Source organism: Urocitellus parryii, chromosome 6 (genome assembly GCF_045843805.1).
Source record: "Urocitellus parryii isolate mUroPar1 chromosome 6, mUroPar1.hap1, whole genome shotgun sequence".
Classification (NCBI taxonomy): Eukaryota; Metazoa; Chordata; class Mammalia; order Rodentia; family Sciuridae; genus Urocitellus; species Urocitellus parryii.
In genome coordinates this window covers 155503889-155520066 of record NC_135536.1, presented here as the reverse complement: position 1 = coordinate 155520066, position 16178 = coordinate 155503889, and the positions used below count along the sequence as shown (strand labels likewise).

The following is a 16178-nucleotide window of genomic DNA, read 5'->3' as shown; positions in this document are numbered from 1 at the left end:
GAGGTCTCATTATATTATCTAGGCTGAGTTCTAACTAGTGTTTCTCTCACCTTAGCATCCCAAGTAGCTTAGGTTATGGGTGCATGTCACAGAACCCTACTTCTTGTGTTTCATAACTTGATAGCTGGTTTCTTTTAATCACTGAATAATTTTCCATTATCTAGAAGTATCACCATTTACTTATCCATTCACCTCCGGAAAGACATTAAGTCATTAGAGGGTTTTTTTTGTTTGTTTGTTTGTTGTTTTTTTTGGATGGTGGTGGGTACCGAGGATTGAACTGAGAGGCAATAAACCACTGAGCCACATCCCCAGACAGGGTCTCACTGAATTGCTTAGTGCCTCACTAAATTGCTGAGGCTGCCTTTGAACTCACAATCCTCCTGTCTCCGCCTGCCGAACCACCAGGCTACAGGCATGTGCCACTGGGCCCAGCAAGTCATTAGGTTTTGATCAGATCATAAATAGATTATTAGAATATTTACCCTCATGACAATGAAGCAAGGGAATTGCTTAGAATCTGAAATGGACATTTAGAACACACTTTTATCCTCCCTTTTCTGAATTATAGCAAAAGGATATCCAGGAAAAGGAGAAGCTGTGGCACAGGACCTCCTGTGTTAAAGGAGATCGTAAAGGACACAGCATGGTTGGTCAGTTGGACAGCTGCACAAATCTGATAGAAGGACCAAGTCTAGGATTATTTTGTCAACTGGGAACTTCCTTTATGAAGAGTCACATTTGCTTTTAGTCAATGAGGCAGACACTGAAGTTGCCTACTTAACTGTTTCCATTGTCTTCTCCTGGATATTTTTGAGAGTTAATTATATGACCAGCACAACATAAATCCATTTCCTAGATTTCCTTTAGGATAGGAATGACCATGTGGCATGTTCTGGCAAATGGAATATATTTGGAAGCTATTGGAAAAGAGGAAGACTCAAAATGTCACAGGTTATTGGTCCCCTTCCTTATCCCTTCAGGAAACCTGAATCCCACCTCTTCCATTTGCTTCCCATGTGTCTTGAACAAGTTATTCAACTTCTTTGAATTTCTGGGTTTGTTAGAGATCATATATAAAATAGTACTGCCTGGAGCAAAAATGGTAACCAATCAATAGTGGATGTTGTTAATCGTGGCTCCACATCAGTAATGAGCATGATTCTTCCAGGGAGAGGACAGATGGTTATCTTTAAAACTTCTTTGCTTTATTTAGGCTTTTCCCAGATCTGCTTAGGTGTCCTGGACACGTGATCTGATGCAAAATTTCCTTACAACAAAGAAAACCACAGAATCATAGCAAATGCTGTTCCAGTTTCTATTACTGTATGAACACTTAGGGTATAAAACAGCCATTTGATTCTGCTCAAAGTCTGTGCTTTCAGGAATTCCAAAAGGGCACAATAAAATACAACATGCCTTGGGTGGGAAGACTAGAAGCCTAGATCAATGATTAGGGTTATATGAGGGCTTATCTACTCATAGCTAAAAGCTCATTGCTTTCCTGAGCTGGGATGACTGGAAGATAGGGAGTGCTGAGCAGAGCCTTCCTGCCTGGCCTATCCATGCAGCCTGGGCTTCCTCACAGCATGGAGGCCTCTGAGTAATCAGACTGGTCAGGGCTCCAAGGGCAAGCATTCTCTCTAGCAAGTTGGCAACTGCGCTGCCTGTATGGCCCAAATGAGCAAGCCACACAGCATCAGTTCCCCCACACCTCATGCTCTGCTGGAGCAGTCACAGCCTGTGGGTATTTAAGGTATATGGGACAGAATCCATCTATCAATGGAAAGATTTTTAAGGTCATATTGCAAAAAGTAATTGGCCATCTTTGGAAAGTGCAATCAGCCACAGACAGGGGCATTCAGATAGACAAGGTAAATACCAGAGTGTCAGAGGCTGAGCACTTTGGTCCTCATAGGTAAATAACTTGAGCCTGACATGTACAAGAGCTAGAAAATACTGGACTTGGTTTCAGACAGAATTAGGTTCTTGAAGGACTGCATGATTTCCTACATATAGTGCCATTTATTTATGAACCACTTGCTCTCTCTCTCTGAATAAAGTCAGAGGAAAAGCCAAAAGGGGTTTTTAGATAATGAGAGTTTTAATAACAGTGCAACTTAAATAGATTTCTTTGGCTGGTGCAATGACAGTATTTGAACAGGACCCCTGACTTTAATTAACCATTTTGCCAGGTGGGCCTCCTTTTTAATTAGTACAGAAGATCTAAACAGATTTTTCCCCCATTTTATTATCCAAGAAAAAAAAAAAAATGTAGGATGGCTACATGGCAATCTTTTGGGGTAGGAATTAATTTGATTAAGTAAAATTGTTGCCAAAATGGTCAGGCAGTCACCTAAATAGATCCAATTGATCAAGAATAGAGCCCATTCAACAGTATTTCGCTAGAGAAATTACTGTTCTGACAATAAGGGCAGTACAGATTAATCTTATCAGACTTTTATAGTTCTCAATAACTGGAATATTTAAGTAAGGAGATTGTTCAGTAATTCATGAGCTCTTTGAGCAGTAATTTGACAAATGGAAGAAAGGGTAACCCCCAAATCGTCTACATAATAAACTAATTTGCAGATTCCAGTCCACATGCTTTGTTGGCTTATCCACCACAAAAATAAAGAAATTTGTCACAACAAATTCTGCCTTGGATACTATTAAATTTAAAATTGTATGTTTGTCATGAGATCTGGGAACCGGATTTCATGAACACCAAGTCTGATTAATCCTGTGTCTTCCATTTGGCGTGAACTTCAGAGCCATTTTCCAACCTTTGTCAAAATCATAAAGGAACTTGAAAGGATAATTGTGCTCAGGGAAAAAGAAGAAGAGAAAGAAAAGAACCAAACCAGAACCAGTCCCTCCACCAACACCTTAAATTTAAGATCCAAATCTTCTAGCAATTTACTTATACACTTACAGGAAGAAGCTAGACACACCCCAGCAAATTGGAAAGTTTGCAAAATAATCATAATTACCCCAGAATCCTTCATGGGATGACAGGCCTGGGAGTTTTTTTTTTTAAGTCATCATTTAGAGGAGGTACTTTTTGTGAGAAGGGACAGAGAGTTCTGGACTTCACTGCGTTTTCCTGATCTGTCAACAACTGTCATTAGGAATGACCCACACTACAAGAATAATTTGTGTCTGAGAAGTCCATCTATGCATGAATTGTCTTTAAAACCACTGCAAAATATTTTTGATGCATTTTAAGTTGCCAGGATGACCTCCCCCCCCCACTATGCCAACATAGTGCCAAATCTTATTAAAATGGACACAATTTGCCTTTTGTAGTTAAGATCAGTATTCTGCAAAATCTCCTCATTACTTTCATTATAGACTGAATAGACTGGATAGACTTGTTTAAACCCCTGTAGTTATAGTTAGGATTATACTGACAAAACATACAGAAAACATAACCAAAAGTAAAAAGGGCACTCTATCCATAATAACAAATTGTTGAAGACAATGCTGAGAATTCCACTCTCCTGGAATAGGTTGACATGGAGGACATTTCATGCTCAGACTCTCCCAGATCCCAGGCAGTGGCCCACCAAGGACCTTCAGAAGTTTGTCACATTACTACCACTAAGAAACTGTGGCCCCTGTCTTGAGGTGCTGAGCCTCAACTAAGGTTGTTTCAAGTCCAAATCAGCTCTCCTCAATATAGACAAAGCCCTGCAAGTTGCAGGGCAGGTATTTAATGAAATTCCTTGAAAAGTCAAATTTTTTGTTGCCCACATGGGTGGATCTCAAGGAGGGCCTTTTTGATGTCTGAGTTCCCTTTTCTTAATTGCTCAGCATAAATAAACATTGAGGAAGGGGAAGAGCAAGAGGAGGAGACCAAGACCTTGTGAAATTGGTTTCTCTGCTCTCCACTGATCCTTGGGGAAACCTGGCAGCTAAAACCATGCCAGAGTGGTTGTGGGGGCTTGCTCTCCTGGACTCCCAGCAGGCTTGCTACCATGGTGAGGGAGTGGCCCCCTCCCTGGATAGTCACCCACAGTTGGTACCAAACTCCAGTATTCTCTTAAACCTTGTATTTCACCATAGAAATGCACATAGGTGTCACATTCTTCACTAAGTGCCTTCTAATTCTGAAATAATGTCTGTTATCCTGGGCCACCCAAGTAAACACGGCACCACCGGGAATTATTCTGTCATGTCCTGTGCCCCCAATCTGGGTGGTGGTGGGATTCTTTGCTCAATCTGACAAGTCAAGACTTGAGGAAATATACCTGAATTAAAAAGTCTAAGAGCATCCAGAACCACAGAAATACATGGACAAGTGCAGAAAGTGGCAGGTGGTCAGGGAAGACCAGAAACCTGGGACCTGGGGCTTTTGCTTTTCTTTGGAAAAGTCCCACTCTTCCACACTAACTCCTCATGGATCCCTCTCCTCCCTCCTTCCGGTCCTCTCTCCTTCCTTACTCCCTCTGCTTTCTGTTTCACTTCTCTTTTAATTTGTTCCTCAAAAGTCTGGTTCCTTGCCATAGCATATCCAGAAGACTTTAAAATGCCTTTTTAAATATCATTTTACAAGTGATAGTTATTGCTTAAAATTAGAAACTACACATAGTCCACTGAACAGAAAGAGAAACAACCAAAGTTACCCAGACTCCCCACCATAGGAAATGAGCATTATTAGCATTTTAAAAAATGTTGATGCGCCCCCCAAATGGAATGATACTGTTCATTGTAGTGAACTCTTTTTGTAAAATAAAATTTACTGTGAACCTATGTCCCTGTTATGAAATATATTTGTATTGGACCATTTTGCATCTCCCTTGAAGCATCATCCCCCAACCTCTTTTCTAAGTTGTATTTGTTCCCTCCCCTTCTCCCAAATACTCAGTTTCTCATCCATGCTTGGGGTTGGTCCATAATTTCTTTACCTGATGTGCCTCTTTAAGTTTCTCACTTCATGCTTTCACAGTTGGCTGAAGTCTAACCTCAGGGCTTTGCCATGGGATACCCAGACACCCACCAGTTGCCTCAGTTTATCTAAATGTGTTCTTGTTTTGATAAAATCCCTAGGTGGTGTCCAGGACTAAGTAAATGTTTGGAATCAGAGCAGTTCAACTTGCCTTGGGTTTCTAAATGCCACCTTCAAGCTCAGAGTGAAAGCTTAAATCTATATGCACTCCGAAAATCTGATTTATTTAGTGTTACTGTGTGCTAAACCTGGAGTCAGAAGGTAAAGTGGAGTCCAGCCAAATAAAACTCATGTTTGCCTACTGAGGCTTTCCGCTCCCTGGGCCTTTGGGGAGTGTGTGTGTCCAGTTGGTAGGTCAGTAGCTCTCAGGAGCCGAGATAGAAAAAAGAAGTCATGACAACGTGGAATTAGCGAGTGGCATCTTTTCTTGTCATAAGGCAGTTTTAGTTGGTTTCTTAAGGGCAAAATGCCACAAATCCATACCCTGAACAATTTACAATCTAAAAGGTCACGTAAGCCTAGATTTGCCAGAATCTCTAAACTTCTTACTGGGAAGGAACTTTATCAAACTCCCCCCAACACAGCTATTAGGGATTCATCTTTTAAAAGGACTGAAATTCCTTGTGATCACTTTGACTAGGACATTTTTCTCAAAATGGTGCTGTGAAAAACTAAGAAATTTGGCAATGTTAAATACCTCGAAGAAGAGAAGAGGAAAGGGATGGGCGGGGAGGACATGATCAAAGTATGTTACATGTATATATGAGTTCCCCACGATGAAACCCATGGTTCCATTCAATTAAAATGCACTGATGAAAAGAAAAAAAAAAGGAGAGAGGGAGGGAGGAGGAAGTAAGTAATAACGCTATTCTACTTGGTACCCTGTGGTGCCAGAGAATAAAGTAAGATGTAGAGTTACCTAATAAAGCAAACCCAGAGCCTGTGTGCCACTTCTCACACCCCAGGGTGCACCCTATCATCAAGGTCTCCATTTCTTCTGCATGAACACCTTTCTTTCAGGCAGAGTAAATGGATTTCCACAGCAGCCTTTTACAATTTTGCCAGCTCTGATCCTCCCACTTTTGTTTCTCAACTTCCTGAAAGCTCATCTCTCCCAGGAAGTCTTTCCTAATAAAATGACTGGTTTAGGTACACCGCTCCTGTAGCTCCTATGCTGGATGTTGGCATTTTTGTGCACCAATGGATTTATACTGCTACTGGAGGGTTTCCTAAAAATAGATGATCGAGCACTAAATTTTTAAATGAAAATGAAGAAGAAACACCTCATAGAAAAGAATAAAGCCAGTTCCACTTACTAGCTACATGAGGTATTGAGTAACAGAGAATTGGTTGTAACCTAGCAACTAATTTATAAACACAGGACAATGCAATCACAGTTTATAAATATCCTGAAGAGCATTTAGTCACAAAGTCCAAGTTTGTGGTTTCTTTTTTTATACTAATGTATCAGTGTGAGTTTATTAATCATAACAAATATACCAGACCAATATAAAATGTTAGTCATAGGAAATATAGGCAGGATCCTATGTTTATTTTTAATGTTTTAGAATATTTTTATTGATGCATATTAATTATAGAGAATAGTGAATTTCATGATGGCATATTTGTATATGCACATAACATAATTTGATGGAACTTTTTACTCCTACGCATATGGAGTACCATTATCTTCTGCTGAGTTTGGTCAATATCTATTTCTATTATTTGCAACAAATGACAAGATATAACCTGTTATATATAAAAAAAATTAATTTGCTATGGTAAATTTCCCAAGGTCCAGAAGTGTTTCTAATGTTTTTCTGATCCATCCCCTCCCTACCAGGGGTCAGAAATAATAACAGGTAATGTGAAAAATGGGACATACTTCCGAATTCATGTTAACAAGTATAAGATAGTGGAGACCATCACGTGCCTTTCTAAGGAGCCTTTCCCTGCTTCCAACTATATCCGCTTGCTTGGCCAGCATGAGCAAGTCCTCAACAACCTCTGCGCTCGTTATGACGACAAGCTGATCACAGATCTCTACAGGTAGGTTGGACATTGCCTCTGATGGTGGGAATATAATATATATGATGGTTCATAAATGAGAGATGCGTTTTGTGATGTGCCAGAGAACAAAACAGGAAATAGTGGAGAAGCAAAAGTTGTGGAGATTTTGTTCTAATAAAGACTATGTGACCACTAGCATTGGCTGGAGATCAAAGGTCACATAAGGAAGTGCATGGATTTGGATGTGTTTGCACCTGGGCCCAGATCCCAGATGCAACCATGCACAGCCTTCACACTACAGAAGGCTCAGATGAGATGACATTTGAGTCCCTTTCCTTAAGGGACTTCTAAGAGCAGTGGTCAAAAACCTAAGACTTGGAGTAGGATGCGGAAGAATCTGGTCCTGGTGGGAACCCGACAGTCACCAAACCATTTGTGATCCCAGTCTTCTTCCTCCCAGCACATGCTCAAGCAGAGATGGGTGGCTATTTGTCCAAGATGCTGGTAAGAAAAACCCCACAGTAGGCGATCTAAACCTTTGTCTTTTCAAAGTCTAAGACACGCTTTCATGCTATACCTCATGGAAAGCATGGCATTCTAGAATGGAAAGCTACTTCTGGATGCAACCTGCCACTTAGCAAGGCTAGGAAAGTTTTCGTCTGTCTACAAAACAAGATGACAAAGTCAGTGCCAGATAAAGAGGAAGGATATAAGTCGTAAGTTTCCGGTGTCCTTAGTACTCACAGGAGTAACTTCCAGTATCAAAATCAATCTTTCTTCCTTCTTATTTTTTTTAAATTGTAGAATATATAAAACATATCCACATATTGCAAAAAGCATGTTCACATATGTGAATTGTGCATGTACCCCTTAAGGGAAAATAGTACTATTTTCTATGTGCCTACTATCAATGTTAAGAAAAATGTCCTTACCTTGAGATATTAGAAGGCCCTCTGTGCTGATATTTCTATTTCTTGAGAGGCAATCACTATCCTGAAGTTTGAATTGGTCATTCTATTTCTTTTAAAAACAGGATCAGCAAACTCTGTCACAAGAACTTAATTCCGCCCTTGTAGTAAGAAAGCAGCTATCAATAGCACATAAACAAATGGACACGACCTGTCCCAATAAATTCATTTATTAAAATAGCTACTGGCTGTATTTGATCCAAGGGTCATAGTTCACCAACCTCTGTTTTAACAATGTGCACATATATGATTTCCTAAATAATACATTAACTTGTTTATTTTGAATAAAATCTATAACTTGCTAAAGAAGGTCAACATTCTGTTTAGCACTGTTTGGGGGAAACCATCCATGTTAGCTTAGCTCATTTGTTCTCCTTTTGTGTATTCTTCCATTGTGTGACTGTCATAGTTCACTCATGGATTTTCCTGTTGATGGATGTCAGTTGTCTCCAGTTTGGTGCTATTACAAATAATATTGTGGCCATTGCGGATCTACTTCATGTGCAGAATTTCTCTAAGGGCGTCCCAGCTCTGTAACTGCTGGGTCCTGGGACATACACATCTTTGGCTTTACTAGTTGATGCTCAAATGTTTCCCCACAAATAGTCAGACCTATCTAAACTCTCCCACCCGCTATAGTGAGTGAAAGTTCCTTTTGCTATGTAGTGCTGTCCATTTGGTACTATTCAGACTAAAAACTGGCCAGTCTGGTGGTATGCAAAAGTATCTTCCCATGACCTTAATTTGTCCTTCACTAATTAATAATATTTTTTTTGCTTTTTCATGGGCCATTTGTGACAGTTTTTATGAAATGCCTATTTATAACATTTGTCCATTTTTCGTTTGGTTGTCATCTTCTTAATTAGCAGGAGTTGTTTATATACAAACTTGTGTTGTTCATATATTTTAAACATTCTTCTCACATTTTGAGATTTGTCATTTATCTTTCTATATGGTGTCAATTAACAGATATTCTTAATGTAATCTGTCTTCTTTAAGGGTGGCTTGGAATTTTTTTGGTACTGAGGATTGAACCCAAAAGTACTTTACTACTGAGCTACACCCCCAGTCTTTGTTTTTGCCTTTTAATTTTTGAAGCAGGGTTTCACTAAGATGCTGAGGGTCTCACTAGTATAAAGTAGTATATTTATATTTATAGTATAAAGTAGAATAGGAATAGCTGGCCTCAAGTTTATAATCCTCTTGCCTCAGTCTCTTGAGACACTGAGATTACAGGTGTGTACCTCTGTACCCAGTTCTCAAAAAATTTTGTCCCTTTGCTCTTCCAAAAGTTTTATAATAAACTTGTCAAGTTCCATGAAAAGCTCCATTGAATTTCGTGGGACCTGCATTAGATCCTAGCTCAGCTAGCTGAGAACTGACCTCTTTTATACTGATTCCAATATCATAACATAGCATAAGTCTAATTTACTTAGGTCTTCTTTCATGTCTTTCAATAAAGGTTTATCACTTTATCCATAAAAACTTTGTATGATTTTTGTTTGATATGATCCAAGGTGCTTTATATTTTATTATTATTATGAATATCATTTTTATTGATTGATGCAGCTATATTAGAAAAGCCCTAATTTTTGTGGGGCTCTAATCTTGCAAATTTGCTTAACTTCTTCAGTCATTCAAATAATTTACCTATAGATTCTTTCAGATTTTTCCACATAGAGAAATTATATCATCTGCAAATAATGATAGTTCTCCTTTCTCTTTTTCAATCTTTGTGTTTTTCATTTCTTTTTCTTCTCCTACTACACTGGCCAATATTTAATAGCGAGGGATGGCAACCTTGTCCTCATTCTTAATCTTAAAGGGAATGAGCTCAGTATCAAATATGTAACATTTGCAACTTATATTGTTATAGATGCCCTTCATTAGGCTAAGAAAATTCCTTTTGGTTACTGGTTTGCTAAGCTCTGTGTGCATGTATGTGCAGTACATCCATACATTCACCTGTGCTGAGTATTAAACCCAGGGCCTTGTGCATGCATACCATGTGCTCTATCATTTAGCTACATTCCCAGCCCAGCATGTTTATTATGAATGAGTTTTGTGTGTTCCCCCGACCCCACCAGGAAAGAGTATTTCTGAACCTTTTAAAGCATAAAGATATTTTCATAATGCTTTTATACATAAACCATATTTTGAAAAAGTATCAAATTCTTTAATCACAGGCTTTCCCTTTTCAAATCCTTGTAGACTTTAATATAAACCTTAAATAAAGAAAAGAACAAGTATTCTGCTAAGCTAGTGCAAGGGATTTTATTATTGCTTTCAACCTTACTGAAAACGTTTGAGTTCAAGGGAATCCGTTGTCTGTTAAAGAGAAATTCTACTTAGTGGTGAAGGATATGCTAATACTCTACTTTGGACAAAAAGAAATGTTTTCACATTTGAACAAATTAAAAGTCATGATTGGTTTATTTCTCCCTGAAAAGGTGATTTTGAGACTACTGCTCGGGGTCAAGCGTTAGTAAGACTGAGATCACTAGTCGGGGCGCAGCTGTTAACTGATGATAGTAATAATTTTAAAGGTTAATTTGATTTGTTAAGATTGAATATTTAGGATGGCAAAACAAGATAGGATGGCACTGGATATGCTGATTGACATCTGTCGGAAAGAAGCAGGGGGCAGGAAGATGGTCACTGATCATTTGTAAGGGAGGTGCTGCAGATCCTGCCATGTGTTGGCAGGCACTTCCATTACGTGTGTTCATGTGCACACACAGCTGTGGCCACATTCTCAAGTGCCACAAAATACTGCCAGGTCCCAGCGCTGATTCTTGGCCCAGCACCGCCCACCCTGTCTGTTGTCAGACAGACTGGCAAGGCTCTTTCCAAGCAGGGTGAATGGCTTAGCTGATTTTGGCCACAGTAATCACCATTTTTTTTTCCTGACCTTGGCAGTGCAAACAACAGCTCTCATTCAAATCTGGGCACATTTTCTTTGTGCACTTTCATCCACCATGTCTGGGGGCACCTTCCCCGATGCTGGAAGGGCTGATGGTTAACCAACCACTCTGTTGTTCCACAAGTCAGGCACTAGTGCAGTATCTGTTCTCTACTGATTCAAAGAAACCCTCTGGATCTTTCTTCTCTGTTTCCCTCAATCTATTCTCACCCCCTCAAGGACCAGCGCAGTGCAGGCTCTCTCTCGCTGTGCCAATGGGAATGGTGGCAGCCACTTGGGTCAGATGTTGCTGTGGCAGTAGAAGCCTCAGGAGCAATGACTCACTTGGAGCCATATGGGGATGCAGGGTGACAGGCGAGCAGTCAGCCACCAAGATGCACAGGGCAGACAGCTGCCACAGGACTACAGTGCAGCTGAGGGCCGCAGCCCAGGCTGGCTCAGAGTCCGCCTATATTTTATTCTTTGTTTTCACCTTGGAGTGCCAGTACAAACCATTGGCACTGCAGAGGGAGAGAGCTAATTCACCACTGTTGTTTGTGTACATGTGGCAGGGGATGGGGAGAATTGGTAGATTGATTGATTTACCACTTGGGAAAAAGAATAGAGCTTTAAAAAAAAATCATTTATTCTTTTCTGAGCCAACCAGCACTTAAAATCACACAACAAATATGCTACTAAAATTCATCTTTTCGTGGTCTCCCCCTTAAAGCCTTTGTGTCTCACAGGTCCTGCATGTGCACATGTACTTTCACAGAGGTATGCATGCGTGCACACACATGCTTACTTATGCACACACACCCCCACCATCCAATCCTGGCAGACCTCCTGTCTGCTAAGTCATTTGACATGTTCAGCAGTGACCTGCTAACACTGCTTCCCACTTCAGGGCACTGGAAGTGAAAGGAGCTTTTAAGGAGGTGCAAGTAGTCAGGGACTGGGAGCTCTGGGTGGAGGGGGGTGGGGCTGAGGTGGCTTCCTGAGCTGCTGTCTGTCAGAGATTTTAACTAGGCATGTTCCACATTTTCTCTGCTTTCTTAACTCTGGCTTCATCTTCTTTTACCCCTACTTATCGATGACCCTGCATAAAAAAGGTCTTCCCTTCTGACTGTGCCCCCCCTTAGCCTTAATTAACAGTCGGTAGCATCCTTTGTCCTCACAGCATGAATAGGTCTTGCCCTAGCTTCATTGTATGAACCCATCAGATACTCATATACCTTGATTAAATCACCTCTTTTCACATCTTAACATGCTCAGCTCTCAAAGCCTGCCCTCTGACGGCCCTCTCCTCCTGCCAGCAGGCCACCTCCTCCACACTCCCAAACACTCAACAGCCTATTTTTAGTGGGTAAGTGCTGCTGTGCACAATATTCTAAATGGGATCCGAGCAAGTCCTTTAAAAGGCTGCCATTACCTTTTTGAACTGTGAGGCTCCAGAAGCTGTTCCCTTAGGAAAGCCACCTTGTGCTGCCTCTGTCTTCCAAGCTACAAAGCAGGATACTGTGACCTACATGGTCCCCTAATTATTTATTACACTGCAGTTGGAATCATTTAATCATGACTTGAAAAAGGCTTTCTGTTCAGCTGGACTCATTAGCCTCGTGCTGTGTCCAGCAGCAAACTGCACACAAAGTTCCAGGTGCCCCTTTTCCCAGACTTTGCCAGATCTTGAAATGTGACTGCCCACCCTACCATTTCGATTTCTTTGTATGCACATAAAAGATATTGGGTGATAATACACCCTAATATACTCCTATGCCTCTGCTATAGTTTGAATCTTGAATGTCCCCCAAAGGCCTAGGTGTTAAAGGCTTGGTCCCCAGTCTGGGAGGTAGTGGAACCTTTAAAAAAGTGGGTCTGGTAGGAAGTCTTTAAGTCACTGGGGCCATGTCCCCTCCAAGAATAGTGGAACCATAGTCCCTTCCTCTTCCACTCTTAAGCTTCCTGTCCATGAGATGACCATTGCTGTCTAGCACTCTCCACCAGAGGCAACAGGTCCATCCAATCATGGATTGGAATCTCTAAAACCATGCACCAAAGTCAGCATTCTCTTTATCACTTGATTGTCTCGGGTGTTTTGTTATAGTGACGGAAAGCTAACTAACATGCCCTCACAAACTTTCCGTGTCACCAACCATCTTTCTACAGACTCTCTAAAGTGTTCCTGTTCACCTATCTGTATAGCTTCAGACTACACCAGTTATGTTTGATAGGCTTGCAAAAAGTCCTTTCCTCAATGATATGATAAAATTTAAAAATCTGTTCTCTTCATTTTGCTTTCTAGTGATTTGATTAGCCTCTATTTTTCCACCTTTGTGAAAGGCAGTTTACATTGGGTTGTCACATCCTCCGTCTAGAGGATTCCTTATTAATCATTTTCTGGTTTCCTTGCTCCAAAAGGGAGATCCTTACCAAATAGTGTTTTTCTCCTACTATTATGAAATCAAACCCAAGTTTTGAATATCTCTTTTTCCCAAGATGGTCAGCCTTCAATTTAGAGTAATAGACAAAGGTGGTCAGTAGCTGGGGAGTAGAGAATACAACATACGACCATTTTTAATTGCAATATTGTTCTATTTAAAACTGGGATTTTTTTTTTCATGGTATATATCATCTCACCCCATTTTCACATTTGATATTTGTGTGGAAGGTGAACTCATTTGGAACTCTTCTGAAATTATAGCCAGCACATATTGCTTTAGATATTCAAACCAAAGAGTATTGTGTGAAAGGAAAACAAAACTCACCATTCACATTGTCAGAAAAAAAATTAAAAGTATTGAATATGTGGAGTGCTTCGGGGACTTTTTAAAAAATTTGTCTCCTTTTCATGAAAGCCATTTGTCATACCATTTTTAGCATTTACTAGATAGACCTGGATTGAGATGTTCTGTGCTTTTGAGGTCTTAGGAGGACAGAAATTGTTATTTCAAGCCCTTCAGTTTCACCGGTGTTAGTAAGACTATTGGCCAGGAAGATAGGGCCCATGAATGAATGAAAGACATGAATATTCCATCTAATGTTATGTGAAAAGCAATTACCAGTGAGAATATAAAGAATGAGCAGCAAATTCAGTATCAGGAATCATTGGGGAAGCAGAGTGGGAACTCCAGTGTATTAACAAATATCATTTCACTAGCGTTTCCCTGCTTCACCTTGTTCAATGTGAACTCCTGTATTTTTTCGATCACCCTGTCCAAACAGGCACTGTAACATCCTACAACAGAGGAACTTGTACTTAGTATTCTCCTTACCAAAAAAAACAGAACTAATTCTTTCATTATTTGAAAGGAACTATGTCTATTTAAGCCACATATTAATATCAGGGGGAGATGATTTCAGCCCACAGATGACCTTGCATCCCAGAAGAGAGGGTTGGAGTGTGAGCTGTACGCATCACCAAGTGTGAGACATGATTCACACACAAGGTTGTTGGATCACATCTGCCACATTATAAAAACAAGTTCAAACTTTTCACCAAGCTTTATAAAAACAAAGAAATGCCTTATGATAGACTACCACTGCCACCTTTAAGTTATCCGTGACTCCCTTGCCATTGCTGCCATCATGCCCACCTTTGTGGTTCTGCAGCTTCTTGGTGTGCAGTTGACCCTCTATCTGTGGGCGCTGCATCTGCAGATTCAACCCACTGTGGATCTAACATTCAGGGGGAAAAAAAAATTGCATCTGCACTGAACATCCACATTTTCCCCCCTAAACCATGCAGTATAATGACTATTTACATAGCATTTGTATTGTATTATATATTGTAAGTAATCTAGAGATGATCTAAAGTGTTCAGGACAATGGTGTACGTTATATGAAAATACTGTTTCATTTCATATAAGATGAACATCCTGGGTGTGTGTGTGGCAGGGGATGACCTGGAAACAGCTCTCCATAGATACCAAGAGACAACTGTACATTCTGAGAGAATTGGGCTTGAAACCCTTGTAATATGTAAAAGCAAATCATTGCTCCCTTTCCTTAGGGTAGAAATGAATGAGACTGTCAGACAGAGGGTTCAAATTCTGCATTGTTCATGGACAAGTCATCTAACCTCACTGAGCATCAGTTTTCTCATCTATATAATGAAGATAGTCTATAATAAACCTTCCCACATCAAAGATAAAAATAAATGATGATGTGAAAGTGTTAAAGTATTGTGCAGATGCATTTCTTTTTAAAGCATATAAAGTACTACATAAGTGCAAAATTTTGTGTTAGTGTTCATGTTCCTCCAGACCCATATTAGCCTTTGAAGAGAAATAAAAACACTCTGGCCCTTTATACAGTATTCCTTTATACAGCATCCCTCCCAAACTGATAGAATTTTAGGAAAATGTAGTGCTTCCTTTAATAATTAAAATGGCAAATGTTCTAAAATCACATTATATACGCACTAGGAAGAAATTTCTCTCTAGATCACATGCCCAAATTAGAAGATGAAGTGGATGGTGTGGGGGCATTTGGTCATTCTACAGTTGATACAGGGAGCACTTGGCCTTGCTGAATGAAATAAAGATTCTATCTGACCTCATCTTTCCATGCTTGTTTACTACCCAACTGGTCAAACCCCATGCACCCTGCTCCTTTCTGACAACAAGAGTTATCCAAGAAAGTCTTGATGGTGATTATATGATCCTCTTGTTAGAAGATCTCAAGTCTTGATTTGGGATTCAAGAGAGCCAACTGGTACGTTCTAAGCTGACTTTTGTCCCCCTGAGCATCTTTGTGATGTCACATTTCTTTCCAAACACGTTCAGTGGGAGTTAAAGTCCTTTATAGATTTTCTTCCTCATTGCATGCCCATCTGGCAGCACATGGTTGAAGGTTATTATTTATGAGCTTAAAATAATAGCTGATGGTTACCTCCAAGGCTAATAAAGTGCTTTAATATAAATATCTCTTTTCCAAACTCCAAGAAACAACTGAGTTTTTCTATTGTGATTGGAGTTGCTAAAATCAGTTCATTTAAGAAATCACAGTCTCAGTCTTCTGAATCATGAGAAGGAACTGATCTATCTGCCTGTATGTTTTATGGAAAATGAACAATTGTTGGCAAAAGACGCTTTGAAGCCAACTGTGCAGTATGGCATCATCACATGCTACTTCTCATTCCTTTCCTTCTAAGCCTGGATCTTTTTAGGTTTCTATTTGAGGATTATTTTATAAATATTTGCTTAATGTTCATTATTTCCCATGACAAAAGCAATGTGTGTTTGTTTGTTTTTATTTATTTTTTTAGTTATAAATGGACATAATATCTTTACTTATTTACTTTTATGTGGTGCTGAGTATCAAACCCAGTGCCTCACACATGCTAAGC

General features: G+C 39.9%; 1 protein-coding gene across 1 annotated transcript in view; it reads left to right on the top strand.

Moving 5' to 3' along the window:
• The window catches only part of Cfap61 (cilia and flagella associated protein 61), a 262491-nt gene that overhangs the window by 203966 nt on the left and 42347 nt on the right, over nucleotides 1-16178 (top strand). The window contains exon 25 of the mRNA XM_026400722.2: nucleotides 6795-7000. Within this exon, the coding sequence (XP_026256507.2) occupies nucleotides 6795-7000 (206 nt within the window). The remainder of the gene's footprint in view (nucleotides 1-6794; nucleotides 7001-16178) is intronic.